At 35.9% G+C, this 14,614-nt stretch overlaps 1 protein-coding gene across 1 annotated transcript in view; it reads left to right on the top strand.

Annotated features, from left to right (window-relative positions):
- Positions 1 to 14,614, top strand: part of LOC121732015 (ras-related protein Rap-2b) — a 64,038-nt gene that overhangs the window by 33,979 nt on the left and 15,445 nt on the right. Inside the window, exon 2 of the mRNA XM_042121756.1 lies at positions 10,078 to 10,507. Coding sequence (XP_041977690.1) covers positions 10,078 to 10,507 — 430 coding nt within the window. The remainder of the gene's footprint in view (positions 1 to 10,077; positions 10,508 to 14,614) is intronic.

The raw sequence follows: 14,614 nt of genomic DNA, 5'->3' as shown, positions 1-14,614 counted from the left end.
GCCCCTTATTTCATAAAAAAAAATTAAACGTTATTAAATTTTATACTACATATTTTCTGGACTTTGGTTGGAATCCATAAAACAGACACTGAATAAACACTTTCGCTAATAAAATTATGCAATAACAAAAACTACATGACGCTGTACCAGGCTGTACCTGAAAAGGAATAAAAATTAATCGAAAAATTGAGCTGTAGATATCGTAAAATAAAAATAAGAATTTTTGCAGATAAAACGGGGAAAATAAATACACAAATAGGCGTTTTGTTCCCTCAATATATAATTAAACCACATTAGATAAGCATCCAATGACCCCGTTGCTTATCTAAAACTCGGTGAAAAAACTCAGCCTATTTTTGGCAAGGCCTCTCGAAATATTTGCATTATTATCGCTTTTTTTTTGCGAAATTGTTGTGTGGCTTTATTAACAAAAATATCTGTACTAATATTATAAATGCGAAAGTTTGTCGGTCTGTGGTAACACTGTGACACTGTAGTGAAGAGGTGACATACAGACAGACAGATACAATTTCGCGTTTATAATATTAAGTAAGAATTAATTATCATGTAACATTGCATTTATCGCATTTATAGTATTAATTATGGATAAACTATTATGTTACATTCCAAATACAATTTCCACCACAATTGTTAAAAAAACCAGCCAAGTGCGTGTCGGGCCACGCGCAACAAATGTACCTACATTTATAACGTGTCTTACACTACTAACAACATTATCTCAGTTACGTTCAAAAGAATTTGAACGAAAAGTTCCTTTATACTTCGCCGAATACATTTTTTTTAAATGATCGACTATAACTCAAAAATTTATGAAGTCTTCTTAGCCGTGATAGTTTTCCTTTTAAATTCATCATATTTCCTACTCCCGTGAATTTTTTCACATTTTCAGAAGCAACCGTTTAGCTGGCCAAGGGACTGGACTCTAACTATTTTTTCCACCTTAAAACTTAATATTTTACAAACGGAATATTGTATTTTATAAATCGAAAAATTACCTATAAATACTCAATAATATTATTAAAAAACCTATCCAACGACACCCCACACGATGGGGTGGACGCGAAAAAAAAATTCATCCCCGCTTGATGTATAGGAATCAATATTTTTTTTAAGATTTCATGAACCATTTTATCGGCATCATTAATAATTACGTGCATTCATGCCAAATTACAGTTTTGTAGATCCTATAATCTCTGAGAAAAACCGCGGACAGACGGACGGACGGACAGACAGACGGACGGACAGACCGAAACTATAAGGGTTCCTTGTTGACTACGGAACCCTAAAAAGTGAAAGTAAGTATTTTCCTTAATATAATTCCGTATTCAAATAAGGTAAATTTCTGGATAAGTACACACCCATCTATATCCTGCCAAAGCGATGTAATCACGGATTAAATGACGGGGAAATGGAACGCTAAAGTACTGGGATCCAGAAATTTCCACGTTCAACGACTTTCCGACCAAAACGGCGAACGTATTAAGAGTTTATAAAGCTAAAAGAAAGTTGAATAACATTTTGCGGAAACACTGGTATTGTTTTTTTTATTAGGGTTCCGTACCCAAAGGGTAAAAACGGGATCCTATTACTAAGATTTCGATGTCTGTTCATCTTTTCAGGCTGTAACTCAACAACCGCTATAGCTAAGCTTCTGAAATTTTCACAGATTGTGTATATCTAATGCCGCTATAGCAACAAATACTAAAAACAAAATAAAATTTTTATTTAAGGAAGGCTCCCATACAACAAACTTGATTTTTTTGGCCTTTTTTGCTCGATATCAATAATGGCAACAGTCAGGAACTTGATATTTTCACCAAGACCTTAATTATATGTCTACTTTAAAAGTTAATAATAATATGAAATAAAATAAAAATTAAACATTACAAAAATTCTCATTTTTTGTTTTTTTTTTGCTCTATATTGGTATGGAACCCTTCGTGCGCGAGTCTGACTCGCACTTGACCGATTATTAACGTGTAACAGGTTTGTTGGCTGATAGACCATTGAAATACTATACAAAAGAAGTGTAAGTGTCTCAACAACATAGTTCATTAGTTCCACAAAGTAAGTATTCTTATTACTGTGACAAAAACTATTCTATGCATATTATCTTGAACTTAAAGCACTTATCTGCACACCAAGCTTCATCAAAATTGGTTTATTGGTTTTAGCAACAACAGGCTAGGCAGAGCTTTGCATTTATATTTTCAAGTAATTTCTAGATCCTTACTAATATTATATAAGCGAAAGTGTGTCTGTCTGTAACTTCTACACGCCCAAACCGCTGAATCGATTTCGCTGAAATTTGGTACGGAGATACTTTGAGTCCCTGGAAAGGAAGTAGTAACCTAGAAAATGTACGGTTTTGTCAAATGAACAATAAATTGCGTACAAAAATAATCGTGAACATAATGATGCTGCTAAAGAGGACTGCAGGAGACATTGTTAAAGTTTCCGAAGTAATTTGCGCAAGTAGCTCCTCTCCAACAACCCCCAACTTCCAACTATTCACTGCTCGCTTCGCATGACACAATTTATATACTGGAACTGTATATTATAATATTGTATAGCCATATAAATATATGGACATTGGTATATCAATTTATCGTATAGGCATAGATAAAAAATACATGGGTCCATTTAATCAAATCCAAAGTTTTGAGAATTAGCATTTTAATAGATCGGAAAGAAGAATAATAAAGCCGCAGTATCCTCTCCCTAAAGGCTTCGAGGCGGGATTTGGACCACCAGCACAAGCTGAGAAAACACAAATAATTATACGTAGACATTTTTGAGATAATATTTTTTTGCTACGCTACGCCAATTTCGTACGAATTAAAATCAGAGTCTACCAAGAACAGAATATAATTTCACGTCGACCAGATATAACTCTTAGACTACAGGCCCATGTCGAAAATGGATGGGTCATATGAACCACCTGGTGACGTATATAGGACGATATTAGAGCATAAAATAATAAGATTTAGCAGTATCCCGTCACTTGTAAGCTGTCCAACTGAGTGCTGGTGAGAATTCAAAAGTGCATGTAGGGTGAGTACATTTTGGTCATCATTATTAAGGCGAGGATAAACCCCAATTTGTTATTCCGTGACTCTCGGTTTACCTAGTTCCAATATAATAACGAAGTGTTAAAAAATATGAGATATAAAGCACAATATTCAAAATACCTTAAACCATAAACATTTTAATAAAACTTAATACTAAGGCTGTAATTAATTTACAAACTTACCTCCGAAAAAACTCTATTTCATCGAAATATAAGTATTAACTAGGATAATTGTACATTTTATTTGAATAAATTGTTAGTAAATCTATATTAGAAATTCTTTAACCGAACAATTTTGTTTCTTAATATTTCTTTCTAAAGATATTTTAAAAAAAACATGAAAAATAGAGAAGATCCGCCCGAGAACCTATAGTTTTATGCTAAGCTAAAATGAATCTTATTGCGATGCGTATACGCTTGGTCTTTGGTTGTGTGCAAGGTTATCGTTTTTGATTGAGATTAATCCCCGCCTTAAGCCGTTTACAAGCTAATGACAAGCGTCATAATATTATTATTATCGTTACATCTATTGACTAATACACGGGCGATTAACCAAGCACTGCTAAATTGAATTATCATAACCCTAGACATGTCGCCACTTATGTAATGTATAATAATATTATACTAGATAACGCCTGCAACTCTGTTGTGCCAAAAATTGTTTAACATATGGAAATCGTACATTTACCGGGATAAAAAGTAATCTATGTCCTTTCTAGGGACTCAAAGTCTCCGTACTAAAAACAGCAAAGTCTCCATACCAAACAGCAAAATCAGTTTAGTGGTGATGATAAGGTAACAGACAGACGGACAGAGCCAGATAAATTTTCGCATTTATAATATTAATATGGACGTTATCTTTTCAAAGTCAAAATAACAATTTCTACAACAATTTGCTACAACACAATGTATTTTCGAGTACAATTAATCTTGGGATGATACGAAAAGACGGCGCCGGCTTTGACCACTGCAGTAACAAATCTATTTAGGCGAGGGCGGACTTTTGCAAGATTATCTAAATTGTTTCGGTGCGAAATGAGGCGGGAGACGTTATTAGTGACCGGGGACTGGAACCAACATATTAACTAGGTTTTTTCCGACGACATCGTAAGCGAAATCGTTAAAATAGACCTAACAAATCCCTGATTAGAAGACAAGTATCAATAAAATATGCGGCTCATTTTTAGGGTTCCGTACCCAAAGAGTAAAAACGGGACCCTATTATTAAGACTTCGTTGTCTGTCTGTCTCCAGGCTGTATCTCAAGAACCACTATAGCTAGGCTTCTGAATTTTTACAGGTTATGTATATCTGTTGCTGCTATAACAATAAAATAATATTTTAAAAGGAAAAAAAAACACGTTTGTTGTATGGGAGACACAACAAACGTGATTTTGGCCTTTTTTGCTCGTAATCAATAATAGCAATTACAGGTAGGCACTTGAAATTCTCACTAAATCTTCAATTAGATCTGTACTTTATTAATTATAAAATTAAAATAATGTTAATATTTAAGACGGGCTCCCATACAAAAACACAAGTTTCGGCCAATTTTTGCTCTGTAATGGTACGGAACTCTTCGTGCGCGTGTCCGACTCGCATTTGGCCGATTATTTATTGATTGAGTTGCAAATTTTGTTTCGAATTTTAACGATAGCCATGAAACGCAAAGTATAAGTAAGAATAAGTAATATACCGTGTAGAACGTCTACAAAATATAATATATGACTGTGTGTAGACATAGTCTTTCTTCAATTATTTAATATTGGTCTTATACATCAATAATTCTGAGCACATAATTGTTTCCTATAAATACATAAGTACGAGCATTAAGTATTTAACAATATATTGTCGTAGACAGTGTGTCTGACATGATGCATCCCCAAATTTTATTTGGGGATGCATCATGTCATCACATGAAATACAAAGGAAATCAGAAAGAGAGCGGTCACGCGTTCAAGGGTTCTGCGTTCGCATTTCAAGCGGTCAATCACACAGAAGCAATTCTGACGCGGTCAGAACGCCTCCTCCCGCTTCTGTAAAACGTAATGTAACGACACAAAAAACGAAAAACTGACCGCTTGAACGTTTGACCGCGTGACCCTTCTCTATCTGATAATATTATGTCCTAAAGTTAGGCCGAGAGTCACGACTCAACCTTGTTTCACTATCAAAGCACCTAAAGAAGTTTCAATTTACTTTTATATTCATAACATCAATAACATAACACATACACCCTTTCTTATTCATGCCGAAACTTTTCCCGACGAAGTCTATAATTTGATTCTAACTTTGATATTATAATTCTATGGAAATCAACTCTAGTTAGGTGGGCACATAGTTATTTACATAAGGGAGGGAGTGAGTATTACATTTTCATGCCTATTGCCCGTTTACAATTGAGTTCCAGTCTACCATAATATTATTAGGTATCCAAGCAGCAACTATGTAATTAATAATAGGGCAAAATCCAATCGTTGGCCTGCCTCAAATAATAATTGGCACCTTAGACTTGCGGCTACATTCAGAGAGATTATTGTTTTAATGATCACCAAATTTAATAATCATTAGTTAAATTTCATTTAGAATTTTGGTAGAAAGTCAAATTGTAACACGCACCAGCAAACAATGTATTCGAAACCATTAAATGAAAATTATTTTATTGTTTTTGATAAAACACTACGAATAATAAAAACGAATAAAACAAGATGTATTTTTTTAAACTAAGATGAATATAAATTCATGTTTTTTTTTTTCAGAAAGTAACTCTCGAAACATGTCCCAAAAATACACCAATTGAGAAAATGTAAATGGCGGGAAAACTTAGGGAAAAGGCTTATCTTGAGGGAAAAGGATTGCAAAGCCAAAGATGTCGCTTACAAATATATTTTGGTACGATTTATTGAAATAGTATCATCATGGGAGTATGTTTGCCAAACCAAACGTTACGATCTGAAGAGTGTGTTCCGAAATATTACACAGTATACAAGCCAGTGGTTATGACGTCATGAATCGACGCCATTCTGTTGATTTGTTCCAAAATATGACCAATATATTGACGTTCATAAACGTCACACTTGTATCACCATTCACCAGTGATACTCCCCACACCGGTTTCGGTGACGGTGGCCGGTTTCATTGAAACCAGGCCAGGTACGCAGGAGTAATTTTATAGTGCCCAAGTGTGTGCGCAGTACACAAGAGCACTCTCTATTTCTTTTACTCTCATAACCCAGTGGGACGGAAGACCGACACGACTGGCGAGAGATCAGGCGCAGGACCGACTTTTTACATGCCCATCTGACGCATGGATCATCTTACTTGTCAGACAATCAGGTGATCAGCCTGCATTGTCCTAACCAAACTTGGAAATAACATGTTTCCAACGCGGGATCGAACCCACGACCTCCGGAGTCGAGAGCGACGCTCTAACCACTAGACCACGGAGGCGTTACCAGTGGCACACCGGTATCGAATTTAAGGCCATCCCCTGAGCAAACGACCTTGACAATACATTTGCCGCGTTACCGAGATCGCACCAAAATCCTTTTTTTTTTTACTTATCTTAGTTCAAAATTTACCTAAAAAATTCAAACGGCAAATATGAAGTTAATAAAGGTGACAGTTTGTTTGGATATATGGATGTATGGATGTTTGTTACTCTTTCACGCAAAAACTACTCAACGGATTTTAATGAAACTTTACAATAATATAGCTTATACATCAGACTAACACATAGGCTACAATATTAACCGACTTTCGAAATGGAGGAGGTGTTATGTTCGTTTTTTTATCTTCAACGATTACTCCGCCGTTGTAAACCGATTTTCAAAATTTTTCTTTTGGTGTAAGTTAGGTTATCATTCCAATTTGGTTCCATATTAATAAAAGTGGTGACCTGATGAAGAGATCCATAAGTAATCGAGGGAACTCCTCATTTATATGGAAATATGTGGTGACTTCGGTTTCGTGAGCAGTATTCTAAGCATATGCTACCAACAAGTAAGATTTTGCATCAAGGTATACCATGGTTCGGAAGGTGCTGAGAGAAATCCTGATTCTTTATAGATACAAGTTTGGGAGTTTCGACGTTGTTTAAAGAGCGGTAAGCATATGCTACTATGCAAATTACCTTCATCTTAATCATCATTACTACCATAAACCGTTATAGAACCATGTCTCATCCCGTTTTGACCCTATTATTGGTACTTTTCATAGTCTTTTATGATATATCACTTAAACCGCGGGTAGCACCGCGGGGCACAGCTAGTTTATAATATTAGTGAGGATATTATCTTAAGCTCGTTGGTCCATCGTAACGCCGGACGTGTCTTCATTTGCATAATCTTCTCTTCTCTCTAACAGACAAATATCTAGAAAGCAGACGCTCCTTCGGCTGTTTGTCTATCTAGCTTACCTCCACTACAGCGTGCTTGCTTATATACTTACTAGCTAGCCGGCCGGCGTGAAGGCTATACAGCACCAAAAGTAGATGATGGCGTGATAATACGTAGCTTATTGGTTGACCGAACTTGAACCATCATCATCCTAGTAATACATAATCTGGAACATTCGCATTTTATATGTTTCGTTTTCCTTATTTATCCTTCTTAAACAGACCTACAGAATGTGATTCATTTTGTAAACAAACATATAATATTTTGTCAACAGCAAACTCATCTTAGATTATATAAATATGAGTAAATGGATACGATTTAAATTCTCATCAACTTTGTACAAGGAAAATAAAATTTTGCTAGATCGTACAAGCCAGTCTTCATTACTTTATCTAATAATTCTTTGAAATAAACTGAAATTAAAGCAAAGTTACGCTTTGCTGTTTCAAGTTGCAAAACAAGCTTATACGACAGACACATTTTCGCGATGAGCAAACGGGTCACCTGATGGAAAGCAACTTCCGTCGCCCATGGACACTCGCAGCATCAGAAGAGCTGCAGGTGCGTTGACGGCCTTTTAAGAGGGAATAGGGTAGTCGGGGAGGGTAGGGAAGGGAAAAGGGTAAGGGATTGGGCCTCCGGGAAACTCACTCACTCGGATAAACACAGCGCAAGCGCCGTTTCACGCCGATTTTCTGTGAGCCCGTGGTATTTCTCCGGTCGAGCCAGCCCATTCGTGCCGAAGCATGGCTCTCCCACGTCAAAAATTTTACACGTTTTAATATTAGCAAAGATTGGTATGGATATGGATTTATCTATTTACGGAAATAACTCATGAAATCCATAAAATACAGGAAGGCGCTCGCTCCCCTATGCGTGCACACTGGGGCAATTGCCAAATAACTGAAGCAAACTTTGCCTCGTAAATTTTTACTATCAATTGCAAGAATGGCTTTCAATATCGTTAATCAAAATGGTTGCGTCCATTTTTATGAAATTACTAGTAACAAAAACAGCTGATTTGGTTATTTGGTATGGCATGTATAATCTATAATGAATATATGGCAGGTTTATACAATTATGTAAACCACAATACAATATTAAAAGATGAGAGCTGAAATCGTTCTGAGAATATTAAACACATTTTATGTCTCGCCGAAGTATGGCAAAATTTTGTCTACAATTAAAGCGTTTTTCTGGAAATTCTAAAAAAGATTACCGCCAACAAAATTGAAGAAGATGGCTTACAGAAATCATTCCACGTCAAAGATATGTTCGACGTGGATTTTGATTGGCCAATTTCCGATTTATGATAGTTTTTATTATTCGTAGTAGGTACGTCAATTTTATATCACTTTGTACGTAGATAAAAATGCACAAGAAATGGAATAGGTATAATTTAATATGTAGATTGTAGGTACTTACTTAACTGTATCACAGATTACTAAAAAGTTACTAAGTAAAGGTTATTTTATTAGGTAATGTAGATTTTCATAAAATTTAAGGCTTCCCAATAAAGTGTTGGTTTTCTTCTTATTAGGTACCTGTACTTAAATATAATATTATTATCAAATTCTCGATGTCTGTCTCTATGCGTGGTTAGGTTTGATGAAAATTTAGCGGATATAGGGTGAAGCACGGAGACCAACATAGGATACATTTTATAGTTCCTGCGGGATTTTATTTTGCTCATACGAATCAGCTGGTTAGTAAGGGTAAAGCCAAACGAGGGTAATTTAGTGAGTCGTGAGTCGCAGAATTTCTGCCGCGTAAATATATTTTCATACAAATCATGACTCACAAAATTACACTCGTTTGGCTTCACCCTTATATACCAAAATGCTTTTGCGCCAAGTTCTCACGGCGCTCAAACTTCTAAATAACAAGCTCGCTTACAAATTAGGAAAATTAAGTAGCGGCGCTGCATCGTGATTAAATTAATTAATAATAATAACAGGTGCTCCTGTTACATATTAATTTATGCGTAACTACGCTAATAGTTAGGGCGTGGAGATATTGGTTTACATACGGTGTATTTTGCGATATTAAATATTTTATCTGATTTTGCTCAGCATTAATCTTATTTGGGTTTTCAGGATTGAATTTCTGATTTGAGAAAAGAGTAGTTTTATCACGAGTACGATATAACCCTCTCAAGTTTAGCCTCATCACATCATATTTCATGCTTTGAATTTTTGTGTCTACATTATTGTCTATATATTATCATGTCTGTATATTAATATTAATTATTATTATTATAAAATCGAAAGTGTGTTTGGTAAACAATTATACTAGTAGTAGCAAAGAACAATAAGACGAAGGTTACACGTTCAGTTGCTCATTCCATCGGATCTATCAATCTGACGCGATTGACGCGAAACTGAACGCCTAACCCGCGTATTGATGGACTGGTGATATTTTTTCTATTACGTACTTTTTAGCCATCAAATTTGATGGACTGAACGGATGCCAGATTGACCGTGTAACCTACGACGTAGAAGTGTTTTTGAGTTTTCGCTGCTTAACAAATATTTATTTCTACCACAATAAGTTTGTACACACACTAAAGTCAATCAATTCTTTGTTACAGAACTGAAAGAACGGACACAATCGCTAGCAGCACAAACCTAGTGAATAGCGCGGTTAGACACAAAATAGTGGTGCTCGGCGCGGCAAAAGTCGGCAAATCGTCGCTAATAACCCAGTTCCTTTACAACACATTCTCCCCTAAATACAAGAGGACGATTGAGGAGATGCACCACGGAGATTTCAACGTCGCAGGCGTTAGACTAACCCTAGATATCCTAGACACGTCTGGGGCCTACGAGTTTCCTGCCATGAGGGTGCTGTCCATGCAGTCAGCTGATGCCTTTATCCTGGTGTATGATATAACGGACGCGGAAAGTTTTGCTGAAGTGAGAACACTCAGGGATCAGATACATGAGACAAAAGAGAGCACGGCAGTTCCAATAGTAGTGGTCGGCAATAAAGTGGACTTAGCTGAACAGGGAGAGAGACAGGTAATCCATTTAAAATTTTACGTTATCTACATTCATAATATTAGTTTTGAAAGTGTTTTATCTGCAATTTTGTTCATCGCACCGACCGCGTTTTGGTGTTCCAAAGGAATACTGTACTTTCTGGAATAAAACGTAGCTTAATTAATCTGCAGCCTAAACTATTATAATGCCAAATAAAAAAAAACTTTGTGAAGTTTTTGCGTAATGAAGTTACAAATAAAAAAATTCACACGCAAACTTTCGTCTTCATAATATGCTTAGTGTGATGTGATTGAACTCAAGTAGTGTCTTTTCTCAAACTCGTATACATTACAATATGTCTTTAAGTCGATTTGCTGCTACAATTTATTCATAATGAATAAAATATAATAGTTCAAAATAAAGCATATTTTGAAAGTTGCAAGACTAGTGTTAAGTAGATATAAGGTACGCAATAAAATAGAGCGGCTATTAATCCCGGAACTAAAGAATCGTATAAAACGCCACACTTACTGCGTATTTATCGGCCTGTTGCTTTAAAATAATTCCGTACATTTACCGGAACAAGATGGATAGACAGGTAATTTCACCCTTGATTTTAGGCGGCAAAAATGTTTTCCCTTTTCTTAGTAATATCCGTAGCTGGCTATCAACGATTTAAATTTTAGATTACGAACGTTTGAATCCTATTTATTTTGGTATTTCTCTTTTATTTCTCTAAATTTAAAAAATACTTTTTGTCTGTATTCTTTGTTCTTGGTCAATATTTTCGGCTTCGCTCGCGTTAAAAAGTATTATTATAATATACAAACTTTCATCCCCTATTTGAACCCCTTGGGGTTGGAATTTATCAAAATCCTTTCTTAGCGGATGCCTACGTCATAACATCTACCTGCATGCCAAATTTCAGCCCGATCCGTCCAGTGGTTTGGGATGTGCGTTGATAGATCACTATGTCAATCAGTCAGTCAGTCAACCTTTGAGTTTTATATATATAGATTTGTCTAATAGCGGTAAATATTTAGGACAAGCTTAGTATATTTCAGTGTATTTTTATGTGGATAATATGTGGATATTACATTACTGCAAAGTGAAAGTAATGCTCCACCTTACACAAATTCTAGTTCTGTTATGTAACAGAACGAGAATTGGTGTAATCACAAAGAATGTTGTTCAACATAATTCCGAGCCTCAATAAATTGGCTATTTAATCCGTTGATGTACCCCAAATATACGAGTAAGGGATACGCCATGAATTTATTGCTCTTATCTTACAAAATATTTTATATCTTCCCACCCCTAGGTATAGTCAGCTTTCTTCAAGTCAAAAATAATCCTTATGCTGTCGACGTAAAGGTCATGTAAGGGTAGAAAAGCAGTGAACGGATAAAATTCGGAATTTAGTGGGCGACTATGAGATAACTTGGTGGACATTTTCCTTACGCTGCTAAAGTGATTTAGTTCGAACAATTGTATTTATGATGTAATACTCTGTTCCAATTCATTCTGATATTAATGTAATAAAGATCAGTTTTTTTTTTATGAAATAAGGGGGCAAACGAGCAAACGGGTCAACGGGTCACGGTCACCGAAAGCAACTTCCGTCGCCCATGGACACTCGCAGCATCAGAAGAGCTGCAGGTGCGTTGCCGGCCTTTTAAGAGGGAATAGGGTAATAGGGGAGGAAAGGGATGGGAAGGGAATAGGGGAGGGTAGGGAAGGGAAAAGAGTAGGGAATTGGGCCTCCGGTAAACTCACTCACTCGGCGAAACACAACGCAAGCCCTGTTTCACGCCGGTTTTCTGTGAGAACGCGGTATTTCTCCGGTCGAGCCGGTTCATTCGTGCCGAAGCATGGCTTTCCCACGTACGAAAGGACCCAACATATTTCCTATACTAACTACCTAAAAATATAAATATAATATTAGTTATTACAGTATCGTATTATGATACATTTCTTTTAGGCAAAATGAATATTATGAATATGGTAAACATCTTCAGAGAAATATGTATACATATTACTATTATTATGAGTGTGAAACATCCAAAAAACGTATTTTTGATATCTAAAGATCTTAAAAACACTCATCAATTATAGTACCCAATGATTACTTCGTTACAAATCCATTTTTTCTGTTAAAAGAAAACACGATTTAAAATCGATTATAAATAACTGTATTTTAAAAAGACCGACCGACTAATAAAACCGATTTTAATTGTAATTGAGAATTAAAACTCCCTACCACCAAAACTACTGAACCGATTTTGATGATACTTGCACTATTCCCTAAGTTGAACAATACCTAGTACGTATAATACCTACAACAAAATAAGAATTACTGAAATCGGTATGGTACTTCCAGAGATATGCGAACACAAACATAAAAACATACATACATACATACACTTTTAAAATTTGGCACATTTATTCAGACGCGACGCTGATATAGACTAACGTATACGAAAATTGGACAGTTCTGGAAATATTACAAACATACGCGTCGAATTGATAACCTCCTTTTTTTGAAGTCGTTTAAAACATAGCCGGCAAATTGATGTAACACGAAGTCGATTTTCCGTATTTTCTATAAATTGAATTTCCGTGTCTAGCGGGCTACATGGCCGTCTACCGTCTGGTAAATGTCACACCCTGTTAACACCCAGAGATATACCTACTTCTATTTAATGCCTGACTTCTATTTACTGCCTGAGACTACCTAATCTTAAGCTGCCTTAAGGGTTAGTGCAGAGGCAGACAGAACGGAGTGGAGAGTATTTTATCAACGCACTTGAAAATAACCTTTAAATTTTTTAAAGTAAAGTGCATAAATGCTTGAACCTTACAAAATTGATAATATAATGTCTATGAGTTACTACTTGACCAGTGCAGTAGCTCTACCATGAGTTTAAAGCTAAAGTATATTTTATCGATACTCGATACCGACTATGTAAATATTTAGTATGGCGTTTTTAGTTCCGCAAATAACCGCTAGAGGCGCTGTAAAATTTGCCATACTAAAAATTTACGGTAGTCGGTATCGAGTATCGAAAAATACTTAGCTTTAAACTCATGGTAGAGCTACTGGAACTTTGTCTTTTCCGTTCTATTCACTAATATAACTCACTCGAATACTCCAGTCAAGAACTAGGCAAAAACAAATCCACGGCCATTATAAACAACAAAAGAAAGAACAAGTGTTAACTACTTCCCAAGCTCTCGTGCGTGTTTCTGGCATTCTTTGTAGATGATAAGTTAATGTCCCGTATATTTACTGAAATATCGAGTCTTACTGTCATCATCATCAATGACTAACTTTGAAACTTGCAGTTTAGTAGTCATAGTCTTGATGAAAAGTGAGTTATAAAAACATGATAAGTACATTGTGTTTTTAACCCCCGATAAAAACTAAAGGGCTGTTATATGGGCAAAAGGGGGAAAACGAGCAAACGGGTCACCTGATGGAAAGCAACTTCCGTCGCCCGACACTTGCAGCATCAGAAGAGCTGCAGGTGCGTTGGCGGCCCTTTAAGAGGGAATAGGGTAGGGAAGGAAATAGGAGAGGATAGGGAAGGGAAAAGGGTAACTAAATTTTTTTTTTGTTTGAATTTTTGTATCGTCAATGAATGTACATTTGTAACGTGTTTTTCACTACATACCATCAACACCATCTCAGTTACGTTCAAAAGAATTTGAACGAAAAGTTTCTTTATACTTATTCGAATACATTTTTTTAGTTTATTGACTTTTACTCAATTACTTATTTATGAAGTTTTCTTAGCCGTGATAGTTTTCCTTTAAATTCAGCATACTTAATATCTCCCACGAATTTTTCTACATTTCCAGAAGCAAGCTGAGCTAAACAGCTAAATCTGAGCCTTCAACCGGAGCTAAAACAATTTGAGCTAGTGGAAGGGGGGATACTGGACTCTAATGATTTTTTTCCACTTTTAAACTTCATATTTCACAAGTGGATCCCTAAATCGGAAAATGACCTTTGAATACTCTGAATAATATTTTTTAAAAACGTACCCAACGACACCCCACACGATAGGATGGACGCGGAAAAAAATCACCCCCGCTTGATGTGTATGGGGAGGTACCATAAAAAAAAAAGATTTTATATACCAT

Source organism: Aricia agestis, chromosome 11 (assembly GCF_905147365.1).
Source record: "Aricia agestis chromosome 11, ilAriAges1.1, whole genome shotgun sequence".
Taxonomy (NCBI): Eukaryota; Metazoa; Arthropoda; class Insecta; order Lepidoptera; family Lycaenidae; genus Aricia; species Aricia agestis.
This window is presented reverse-complemented; position numbering and strand designations above follow the sequence as displayed.